Source organism: Oncorhynchus tshawytscha, linkage group LG13, assembly GCF_018296145.1.
Source record: "Oncorhynchus tshawytscha isolate Ot180627B linkage group LG13, Otsh_v2.0, whole genome shotgun sequence".
NCBI lineage: Eukaryota > Metazoa > Chordata > Actinopteri > Salmoniformes > Salmonidae > Oncorhynchus > Oncorhynchus tshawytscha.
This window is the reverse complement of record NC_056441.1, coordinates 24,887,478-24,900,132: the sequence shown is the minus strand read 5'-3', so window position 1 is coordinate 24,900,132 and position 12,655 is coordinate 24,887,478. Positions and strand designations below refer to the sequence as shown.

Genomic DNA, 12,655 nt, shown 5'->3' with positions numbered 1-12,655 from the left:
GTATAGCCCTGTCCTCTCTGCTGCAGTGACCACCACATAACAGTGTGTATAGCCCTGTCCTCTCTGCTGTAGTGACCACCACATAACAGTGTATAACCCTGCCCTCTCTGCTGCAGTGACCACCACATAACAGTGTTTAGCCCTGTCCTCTCTGCTGTAGTGACCACCACATAACAGTGTATAGCCCTCTCCTCTCTGCTGTAGTGACCACCACATAACAGTGTGTATAGCCCTGTCCTCTCTGCTGTAGTGACCACCACATAAGTGTGTATAGCCCTGTCCTCTCTGCTGTAATGACCACCACATAAGTGTGTATAGCCCTGTCCTCTCTGCTGCAGTGACCACCACATAACAGTGTATAGTGAGAATGCTGTTCATCGACTACAGCTCGGCATTTAACACCATAGTGCCCTCCAAGCTCGTCATCAAGCTCGAGACACTGGGTCTCGACCCCGCCCTGTGCAACTGGGTACTGGACTTCCTGACGGGCCGCCCCCAGGTGGTGAGGGTAGGGAACAACATTTCCACCCCGCTGATCCTCAACACTGGGGCCCCACAAGGGTGCGTTCTGAGCCCTCTCCTGTACTCCCTGTTCACCCACGACTGCGTGGCCACGCACGCCTCCAACTCAATCATCAAGTTTGCGGACGACACAACAGTGGTAGGCTTGATTACCAACAACGACGAGACGGCCTACAGGGAGGAGGTGAGGGCCCTCGGAGTGTGGTGTCAGGAAAATAACCTCACACTCAACGTCAACAAAACTAAGGAGATGATTGTGGACTTCAGGAAACAGCAGAGGGAACACCCCCCTATCCACATTGATGGAACAGTAGTGGAGAGGGTAGTAAGTTTTAAGTTCCTCGGCGTACACATCACAGACAAACTGAATTGGTCCACCCACACAGACAGCATCGTGAAGAAGGAGCAGCAGCGCCTCTTCAACCTCAGGAGGCTGAAGAAATTCAGCTTGTCACCAAAAGCACTCACAAACTTCTACAGATGCACAATCGAGAGCATCCTGTCGGGCTGTATCACCGCCTGGTACGGCAACTGCTCCGCCCACAACCGTAAGGCTCTCCAGAGGGTAGTGAGGTCTGCACAACGCATCACCGGGGCAAACTACCTGCCCTCCAGGACACCTACACCACCTGATGTCACAGGAAGGCCATAAAGATCATCAAGGACAACAACCACCCGAGCCACTGCCTGTTCACCCCGCTATCATCCAGAAGGCGAGGTGGGTACAGGTGCATCAAAGCTGGGACCGAGAGACTGAAAAACAGCTTCTATCTCAAGGCCATCAGACTGTTAAACAGCCACCACTAACATTGAGTGGCTGCTGCCAACACACTGACTCAACTCCAGCCACTTTAATAATGGGAATTGATGGGAAATGATGTAAAATATATCACTAGCCACTTTAAACAATGCTACCTAATATAATGTTTACATACCCTACATTATTAATCTCATATGTATATGTATATACTGTACTCTATATCATCTACTGCATCTTTATGTAATACATGTATCACTAGCCACTTTAACTATGCCACTTTGTTTACATACTCATCTCATTTGTATATACTGCACTCAATACCATCTACTGTATCTTGCCTATGCCGCTCTGTACCATCACTCACTCATATATCTTTAAGTACATATTCTTTATCCCCTTACACTTGTGTCTATAAGGTAGTTGTTTTGGAATTGTTAGCTACTGCATTTCGGAACTTGTTGGCATTAACATTATTACAAATAAAATTTGATTTGATTTGATTTGCATTGTCGGAACTAGAAGCACAAGCATTTCGCTACACTCGCATTAACATCTGCTAACCATATGTATGTGACAAATAAAATTTGATTTGATTTGGTAGAGCCCTCTCCTCTCTGCTGTAGTGACCACCACATAACAGTGTATAGCCCTGTCCTCTCTGCTGTAGTGACCACCACATAACAGTGTATAGCCCTGCCCTCTCTGCTGTAATGACCACCACATAACAGTGTATAGCCCTGTCCCCTCTGCTGTAGTGACCACCACATAACAGTGTATAGCCCTCTCCTCTCTGCTGTAGTGACCACCACATAACAGTGTATAGCCCTGTCCTCTGCTGTAGTGACCACCACATAACAGTGTATTGCCCTGTCCTCACTGCTGTAGTGACCAAACACAGTGTATAGCCCTGTCCTCTCTGCTGTAGTGACCACCACATAACAGTGTGTATAGCCCTGTCCTCTCTGCTGTAGTGACCACCACATAACAGTGTATAGCCCTGTCCTCTCTGCTGTAGTGACCACCACATAAGTGTATAGCCCTGTCCTCTCTGCTGTAGTGACCACCACATAACAGTGTATAGCCCTGTCCTCTCTGCTGTAGTGACCACCACATAACAGTGTATAGCCCTGTCCTCTCTGCTGTAGTGACCACCACATAACAGTGTATAGCCCTGTCCTCTCTGCTGTAGTGACCACCACATAACAGTGTATAGCCCTGTCCTCTCTGCTGTAGTGACCACCACATAACAGTGTATAGCCCTGTCCTCTCTGCTGTAGTGACCACCACATAACAGTGTATAGCCCTGTCCTCTCTGCTGTAGTGACCACCACATAACAGTGTAGCCCTGTCCTCCCTAGTGACCACCACATAAGTGTATAGCCCTGTCCTCTCTGCTGTAGTGACCACCACATAACAGTGTATAGCTCCTGTAGTGACCACCACATAACAGTGTGTATAGCCCTGTCCTCTCTGCTGTAGTGACCACCACATAACAGTGTATAGCCCTGTCCTCTCTGCTGTAGTGACCACCACATAACAGTGTATAGCCCTGTCCTCTCTGCTGTAGTGACCACCACATAACAGTGTATAGCCCTGTCCTCTCTGCTGTAGTGACCACCACATAACAGTGTATAGCCCTGTCCTCTCTGCTGTAGTGACCACCACATAACAGTGTATAACCCTGTCCTCTCTGCTGTAGTGACCACCACATAACAGTGTATAGCCCTCTCCTCTCTGCTGTAGTGACCACCACATAACAGTGTATAGCCCTGTCCTCTCTGCTGTAGTGACCACCACATAACAGTGTATAACCCTGTCCCTCTGCTGTAGTGACCACCACATAACAGTGTATAGCCCTGCCCTCTCTGCTGTGACCACCACATAACAGTGCCCTCTCCTCTCTGCTGTAGTGACCACCCATAACAGTGTATAGCCCTGTCCTCTCTGCTGTAGTGACCACCACATAACAGTGTATAGCCCTGTCCTCTCTGCTGTAGTGACCACCACATAAGTGTATAGCCCTGTCCTCTCTGCTGTAGTGACCACCACATAACAGTGTATAGCCCTGTCCTCTCTGCTGTAGTGACCACCACATAACAGTGTATAGCCCTGTCCTCTCTGCTGTAGTGACCACCACATAACAGTGTATAGCCCTGTCCTCTCTGCTGTAGTGACCACCACATAAGTGTGTATAGCCCTGTCCTCTCTGCTGTAGTGACCACCACATAACAGTGTATAACCCTGTCCTCTCTGCTGTAGTGACCACCACATAACAGTGTGTATAGCCCTGTCCTCTCTGCTGTAGTGACCACCACATAAGTGTATAGCCCTGTCCTCTCTGCTGTAGTGACCACCACATAAGTGTATAGCCCTGTCCTCTCTGCTGTAGTGACCACCACATAACAGTGTATAGCCCTGTCCTCTCTGCTGTAGTGAGTGACCACATAACAGTGTATAACCCTGTCCTCTCTGCAGTGACCACCACATAAGTGTATAACCCTGTCCTCTCTGCTGTAGTGACCACCACATAACAGTGTGTATAGCCCTGTCCTCTCTGCTGTAGTGACCACCACATAACAGTGTGTATAACCCTGTCCTCTCTGCTGTAGTGACCACCACATAACAGTGTGTATAACCCTGTCCTCTCTGCTGTAGTGACCACCACATAACAGCGTGTATAGCCCTGTCCTCTCTGCTGTAGTGACCACCACATAACAGTGTGTATAGCCCTGTCCTCTCTGCTGTAGTGACCACCACATAACAGTGTGTATAACCCTGTCCTCTCTGCTGTAGTGACCACCACATAACAGTGTGTATAACCCTGTCCTCTCTGCTGTAGTGACCACATAACAGTGTATAACCCATAGTGACCACCACATAAGTGTATAACCCTGTCCTCTCTGCTGTAGTGACCACCACATAACAGTGTGTATAACCCTGTCCTCTCTGCTGTAGTGACCACCACATAACAGTGTATAACCCTGTCCTCTCTGCTGTAGTGACCACCACATAAGTGTATAACCCTGTCCTCTCTGCTGTAGTGACCACCACATAACAGTGTGTATAACCCTGTCCTCTCTGCTGTAGTGACCACCACATAACAGCGTGTATAGCCCTGTCCTCTCTGCTGTAGTGACCACCACATAACAGTGTGTATAGCCCTGTCCTCTCTGCTGTAGTGACCACCACATAACAGTGTGTATAACCCTGTCCTCTCTGCTGTAGTGACCACCACATAACAGTGTGTATAGCCCTGTCCTCTCTGCTGCAGCTCCAACATGAATACAGCCATTTTTGACTGAAAAGTTATGTTACTGAAATCCCTAATTAGTTTAGGAAAAACATTCCCTCAACCCTTGCTCTCTTTATGTGACACATGTATGCTTCGAATGCACGTGACCATTAGGGCCTGACCTATAGCATATCCTAATCACATCAATAAATTGGTTAGAACAAACTCTGAACACCGTAACACGTGACAAACACCGTAAACAAAATGGATGCAGAGGACGTGACAAAGAATATTTAAAAGAAGGAATGGACAAGCGCTGCGTGAATATTAGGGCTATGCATCCCAAACAGGTGCTGCTAGATTACAATATATTTTTTCTGACCGTTTGGAACAATGTAAACAACACAAACGACACTAAAAATAGTCACATTCATTCGTGAATGCACTTTCCGAAATGGAAGGGTGTAGGCCTATTTATTGTTTAAGCAAACTAATTAAATCTTGGTTGACCAACAGGTTATCACCCCTAAAAAAAAAAAAAAAAAACAGTCAACTAAATGGGGTCAGCCCTAGTTCTCATACTCTGCCTGGAGCAACGTAACCAATAGAACAGTGTAACCCCCACCCAGTTGTCACTCTAGGCAGACAAGCAAATGCTGAATGTAACTGTGAGACAGGTCTGGAGCTATTCCCCTAGTTCAACAGTAGGGGGCCTCAGTGGGCTGAGCTCAGACATACAGATACAGAGCCAGGCAGAGTGTGTGTGTGTGTGTGTGTGTGTGTGTGTGTGGACTTGAGCAGTAGCACCAGGTAGAGCCTGACCCCTCTAGCCCCTGACTGACCTAACTAAGGCCCCAGCCTGCTCACTGAGGGCCTCTCCATGTGCTGTCTCCCCTTGGCCTTATGTTATGTTACAGGAAGGAAAGATATTGTCTATGGTACACACACCCCTTAACAGTGTACATCTGTCTGTGTGCTGGGGCAAACCCCACACTAATTAGGATATAAGGCACCTCTGGGGGTTGGGTGATAAATCTTAGTGTGTAGTCACTGAGCCATAGGTGGGGAGGTGGGAGGGGCCACAACTGCACTGCAGAGGAAAAAGGGAATAAAAAAGGAGAGAAGAATAAGAGGAAGAAAGTGCAATCAGGAAGTGAGCGGAGCGGGGACACACTGCGGCGGAATCAGTGGGATAAGAGAAGGAAGAAGCTAGCTGGCTGGCTAGCAGGGGAGTAATAGACTGGAGCTGCATGGCTTCTCTACCCACACAGCAGCACAGCTCAGCCCTATGCCTTTTCTATTCTCTTTTAATGGTAGTAGAGAGAAAAAGTGAAGTCAGCAAAAACAAAATGCCACCATTAAATCATCTCAGTGGATCCTGTGTCAGGACGGTAATGGGAAACACACTCATCATCCCAAAGGTTACTGCTCTTCCAGAACCTCCCTCCTTTCTCTCCATCCTTCCCCTCTCTCCCTTCATCACCCAGTGCCCGTCTCAAATTCACTCATCCCCATGGTCGGAACACAGCTGTAGCAACCCTTCCTCACTCAATCCCTCTGCCAAGGCCTGCTCCCCTTGTGTCTCTGTGGACCCTGGGCTGAGAGGGGCTGAGAGAAGGCTGCAGCAATGAGGGATTGGGGCACTTACAGTTCTCCACGCTGTGCTGATTCCATCTCTCTGAGTCTCAACCTCAATGTGAGACAGCTGCCTGTCTGTCTGTCTTTCTACTGGGCCCAACACAGGGTACTTACCCTCCAGTCCTGTATTCAAATACCATTGGAAATGTTTGAAATACTTCAGCGTTTGCTGTAGCCTTCCTAGAGTGCCAGATGGGCAGGGTTTGCACTTTTGGAACTATTCTATTGGTCCAATAAGCCAGGCAAGCTCAATTAAACCCATCTCTATTGAATTCAGGTCTGGGCCCAGCATGGAGAGTATCTCTCTGACTATTTTCTGTTGCTGCTGCCTATCCGTCTAGTGCCAGACACCGTGGAGGCTTTTGTTAACCAGATTGTACACAAAAGCCTCTATTCTCCCTCTCTATCTGGCACTGTGTGTGAGGGAGAAAGAGAGAAGAGAGAGCGGTGAATTGGTGCAGGAACAGGAGAGGCCACAGAATCGGGGCTTAGCTGAAATAAACAGATCAACTTTGTCTCGAAGAGAAGGAGAGAAAGAGAGGGAGAGAAAGAGACCACCGCCCACTCTCTTCTTCTCACCAGCTCTACTGGCCTGTTAACGGTCAGCAGCCGACGAGGGGGCACTTCCCCCGTGATAAATCAGAGATGGCAGAGGGCGTTAGACGCACAAACGGACCGCTGCCCGCCATCGACATGGCCGCCGACACACCTTTACAACAATTAATTAGCTGTCTAACTCTCATTTATCACTATGGCAATAAGGTGAAAAAGTCAAGAGTTTATTAAAGCTCCGCTGTAATGCTGAGGGCCATAAGGGCTGGGAGTTCGGGATACTTCACATTCACACATATCATGAGAGCAGCAACATTCTTACTCCATACAGTATATCACAGTTACTGTATGAACTTCTACCAAATGTGGTAATACCACATCATGTTAGAAATAATTACATATAGAAATATACAAATAATACTAATCACATATAGGCATGTGTGTAAACAAATAGTAGCATAAAGGCATGTATTGTAAACAAATATGTAAACAATTAATATGACTAGCAAGGAGTCCTTTAAGGTTCCTACACAAAAGTGAGCTTAACTCAATTTCTTCACAATACAGTAATAACAAAAGGCGTATTGCGATATAAAATCAAGAATGAATGCACAAATAAAAGACATGGATTTCAATCAATCAATAAATACTGTACACACCGATCACACAACACAGCTACCAGGTGTTCATTCACACACTCTAAACGGATGGAACACACCATGTATTGCCATGTTAAAAGTACATTTACTGTAGGCTACAGTCAGATACACAGTTGGCCATAGCCTAACCCTTGGTCTGATGGTTATATATATACAGAACCAGAGCTAAGGTTAGTAGAGGTAGGGATAGCTGGTTAGCTGTAGTAGGGTAGGGTTAGCTGGTTAGCTGTAGTAGGGTAGGGTTAGCTGGAGTGGGGTTAGCTGGAGTAGGTTAGGGTTAGCTGGAGTAGGGTTAGCTGGTTAGCTGGAGTAGGTTAGGGTTAGCTGGAGTAGGGTTAGCTGGTTAGCTGTAGTAGGGTTAGCTAGTTAGCTGTAGTAGAGTAGGGTTAGCTGGAGTAGGGTTAGCTGGTTAGCTGTAGTAGGGTTAGCTGGTTAGCTGTAGTAGGGTAGGGTTAGCTGGAGTAGGGTAGGGTTAGCTGTAGGGTAGGGTTAGCTGGGTAGGGTAGGGTTGGAGTAGGGTAGGGTTAGCTGGAGTAAGGGTAGCTGGTTAGCTGGAGTAAGGTAGGGTTAGCTGTAGTAGGGTAGGATTAGCTGGAGTATCTAGTTAGCTGGAGTAGGGGTAGCTGGTTAGCTGTAGTAGGGTAGGGTTAGTTGGAGTAGGGTTTGCTTTAGTAGGGTTAGCTGGAGTAGGGGTAGCTGGTTAGCTGTAGTAGGGTAGGGTTAGTTGGAGTAGGGTTAGCTGTAGTAGGGTTGGCTTTAGTAGGGTTAGCTGTAGTAGGGTAGGGTTAGTTGGAGTAGGGTTAGCTGTAGTAGGGTTGGCTTTAGTAGGGTTAACTGGAATAAGGTTAGCTGGAGTAGGTTTAGCTGGAGTAAGGTTAGCTAGTTAGCTGTAGTAGGGTAGGGTTAGTTGGAGTAGGGTTGGCTGTAGTAGGGTTGGCTTTAGTAGGGTTAACTGGAATAGGATTAGCTGAAATTAGGGTTAACTGCAGTAGGGTTAGTTGCATTAGGGTTAGCTGGAGTAGGGTTATCTGTAGTAGGGTTAGCTGTAGTAGGGTTAGCTGGTTAGCTGTAGTAGGGTTAGCTAGAGGCTGTCCTCTAATTTTTTTTGAGGAGGAGACAGAAGAGGATGAGAAGGATGAGGGATGAGGGCTCGTGGGGGTGACATGACGTGGTGAGTAACCAGGTCATCCTGTACAGGCATCTCTAATCTCCACAGGAAAACTACCAAACCACCATATTTATTTCCTCAGCAGATTTTCCAGTGGACCTAAGCATTATGTGAGGTTTGGCAGCTCCCAGAGCCATGGATATAGGGTCCCCAGACAGATGGGCAGAAGAGAGGAGTAGTGACATAGAGGGTCCTGGGATGGGGGAGATGAGCGGAGGAGTGACATGTGAGGGCAAACTGTGACACTTCTGTCAAGGACCCTGACAGACAGACCACATGGCAGCTGCTCAGTTGACAGCACTCACTATGGGGCACTGGGGAGGCGCGTGCACACACACACTTCCAATAGAACTCAGAGTTAAACTGTCACTTTAAAAATATTAAAGAGAGGAAGGAAGGGAGACTAAAAACCTACTGTACACACACATTCACATTAGAAGTTACAATAACCATTACTACGAATGTTGCTATTTTCAATATGTTAAACCTTATCTAAGCAGCTACTTACAGTACTTCTCAAACACCAGAAAGGAAAATCATTCTACTAAAAATCACTACTTTTCCTCTACTCTAGAAAGTTCTACTTGACGACAACACAACACTAGAAGAAAATGATGAGAGCTTAAGTTCAAGTGCATCTCCAATTAAAGGCCTTTACTGAGGAAAACACTATGTGATTGGACCACAAATGACTCAAGTCAATACAACTGATTGGATGTGGTGATAAGATGCTTAGGGAGGTCAAAGGAGTGAAGTGCCAACATAGAATGGATGAGAGAGGGAAGGGGGCTGAGGAGAGAGTGAAGAGACAGGGGTAGAGAAACAGAAAAGGGAACAAGGGAGACAAAAAAGGGGAAGAGAAGAAGCACCATTGTTAGAGGAATAGAGAGGAGCAGACAGACAGGTAACCAATGAGATGCTTCTAGTAATATTGTTCAGTTTCAGAATCACTCCTTACTCTAGATAGACCTTAGTCCTTAGAGATGGACTCTTAGAGTTGGCAGTGATGATCATAAAGGGCCTGTTTTTTCTTCCAAGAATGACCAGTTCAGTAATACTGAACCTTCCAGAACTTAATTTGCTAATTTCAACAAGTATTTTAGAATTCATCAAAGTTCATGTCCATTTCTGCCTCTCTCCCTCAATTTTAATTGGACGGCCAGTAGAAGGTCCAATTTGGGTCACGAAGAAAACCGTGGTTGGAAGGTCAAAGATGGCCATCTGATCCCACACCGCAGCTGTAATTCTTCCACGTAATTAAGTCCCTCTCTGTCTCTAAGCCAAAGGTCTGCTTCTCTCTCTCTCATCTGTCCAGCAGTGTCTAGGTGTGGGGAGGTGAGGAGAGGTGTCTGCCCCGGCTCTCACAACCTGTGCAAGGCAAAGATAGAAAGAGTCAGGGCAGGCAGCACACCTCACAGCCCCGACCTCCTTAACCTATAAAACACTGACAGAACCACACATTATTAGCTCAACCTTACATATACTAATAATACCAAATACAGCTCACATAAAGAACCCTACATTAAGTGGATAAATTAAGTCAATTCTAACAAATTATTAAGTGAATAAAGCATACAGTTTCTGTTGAAATGAGCCAATGACAGTGCCAGTTTGTAAGCCAAATATAACGCAATTAAGGGTGGTCTACCTCATAAATAAATACACTCTGATGAATCAGTCAGTCTACAGTGTGTAAATGCTGACTGCTGTAATTCACACACTACTGAGGGATCTAGTAGAGCATTGGTCCTGTTGAAGCAGCGGGAGACCGCTGAATCTCTGATAGGAGATCAGGGCAGATTAGACTGTTCACTACATCTTGATGAAGTGTGTAAATGTAGGTGGTTGTTCAATAAAGGTGTTCTACAGAGCTGCTGGCCTCAGCCCCCCTCATCGTAGCCTTCTGCCTACGCAAGGCAACCAAGGCCTACTAATGCAGACTGAACATTAAATCATCAGGAGGATATGGTTCCACACACACACACGCACGCACACACACACACCCTTCCAACCTCCCATTCCATGGCGACACCCACATTATCCCACACACCAGCCTTTTCACATACAGTACCAGTCAAAAGTTGACACACCTACTCATTCAAGAGTTTTTCTTTATTTTTACTATTTTATATTTACTATTTTATATTTTCTACATTGTAGAATAAAAGTCCAGACATCAACACTAGGGAATCATGTAGTAACAAAAAAAGTGTTAAACAAATCAAAATATATTTTAGATTCTTCAAAGTAGCCACCCGTTGCCTTGATGACAGCTTTCCACACTCTTGGCATTCTCTCAACCAGCTTCATGAGGAATATTTTCCAACAGTCTTGAAGGAGTTCCCACATATACTGAGCACTTGTTGGCTGCTTTTTCACTCTGCGGTCCAATTCATCCCAAACCATCTCATTTGGGTTGAGGTCGGGTGATTGTGGAAGCCAGGTCATCTGATGCATGACTCCATTACTCTCCTTCATGGTCAAATAGCCCTTACAGAGCCTGGAGGTGTGTTTTGGGTCACTGTCCTGATGAAAAACAAATTATAGTCCCACAAACCAGATGGGATGGCTTATCGCTGCAGAATGCTGTGGTAGCCATGATGGTTACGTGTGCCTTGGATTCTAAATAAATCCTAGACAGTGTCACCAGCAAAGCACCCCCACACAGTCACACCTCATCCTCCATGCTTCACAGTGGGAACCACACAACCACACATTCACCTACTCTACATCTCACAAAGACACAGCCTCATCAGACCAAAGGACATATTTCCACTGGTCTACTGTCCATTGCTCATGTTTCTTGTCCCAAATAAGTCTCTTCTTCTTATTGGTGTCCTTTAGTAGTGGTTTCTTTGTAGCAATTCGACCATGAAGGCGTGATGCACACAGTCTCCTCTGAACAGTTGATGTTGAGATGTGTCTGTTACTTGAACTCTGTGAAGCATTTATTTGGGCTGCAATCTGAGGTGCAGTTAACTCTAATGAACTTATCTTCTGCAGAAGAGGTAACTCTGGGTCTTCCTTTCCTGTGGCGGTCCTCATGAGAGCCAGTTTCAGTACTTGATGGTTTTTGCGACTGCACTTGAATAAACTTTCTTGAAATGTTACGTATTGACTGACCTTCATGATGATGGACTGTCGTTTCTCTTTGCTTATTTGAGCTGTTCTTCCCATAATATGGACTTGGTCTTTTACCAAATAGGGCTGTCTTCTGTGTACCACCCCTACCTTGTCACGACACAACTGATTGACTCAAATGCATTAAGAAGGAAAGACATTCCACAAATTAACTTTTAACAAGGCACACCTGTTAATTGAAATGCATTCCATGCGACTACCTCATGAAACTGGTTGAGAGAACGCCAAGAGTGTGCAAAGCTGTCATCAATGCAAAGGGTGGCTACTTTGAAGAATCTCAGAAATTAAATATATTTTGATTTATTTAACACTTTTTTTGGTTACTACACGATTCCATATGTGTTATTTCATAGTTTTGATGTCTTCACTATTATTACACAATGTAGAAAAAAGTAAAAATAAAGAAAAAACCTTGAATGAGAAGGTGTGTCCAAACGTTTGACTGGTACACACAAACACACGCAGTGACCCACCTGACGAGGTTCTCGTTGTCCCCAGGTCCTTTGCAGGATGTACAGTCGGTCCTAGTGTCGTCTGCTTTAGGTGTCTTCTTCTGCATCGCAGACTGGCGCTGATGCCGCTCCCGTAGAGCCGGTTCCTATGGAAACACACAGGCTGATTAGACCCAACACTGCCATGTGTGTGTGTGTGTGGTAATGGCTGGGAAGAAAGAGTACTATGCAGGCTAATAGAGTGAATAGAGTAGTCCCGTAAGTAACACAGGGGATGTGTATGTATTAGTTCTGAGTGTGTTAGGGAGGTTAGAAGATGTAGGAATGTTTAGTAACATATTTAGACCAATTACATACCTGCACCTCAAACTTTTCTTCTTCACAGACGGACACCCTCTTCCTCTTCTGCCCTCTGGTTCTCTGTGGAATACAGAACAGCATGTTAGGTTCATTTCGGACCCTTTTAACGAAGCTAGATTTTTGTGCTAATTGATTGATCTGTGTGAATTGATGAGAGATAATTGACCTGGG

At 45.9% G+C, this 12,655-nt stretch overlaps 1 protein-coding gene across 7 annotated transcripts in view; it reads right to left on the bottom strand.

The window, feature by feature from the left end:
* The window catches only part of LOC112264585 (PHD finger protein 14), a 107,060-nt gene that overhangs the window by 53,916 nt on the left and 40,489 nt on the right, over positions 1–12,655 (bottom strand). For 6 of the 7 annotated variants that reach the window (XM_024441286.1, XM_024441290.1, XM_024441288.1 and 3 more), the window contains 2 exons: positions 12,482–12,544; positions 12,146–12,270 (listed from right to left, as the gene is read on the bottom strand). In XM_024441286.1, coding sequence (XP_024297054.1) covers positions 12,146–12,270; positions 12,482–12,544 — 188 coding nt within the window. Of the gene's footprint in view, positions 1–7,848; positions 9,900–12,145; positions 12,271–12,481; positions 12,545–12,655 lie in introns of those variants that run through there. The other variant, XM_024441293.2, reaches the window with a different exon arrangement.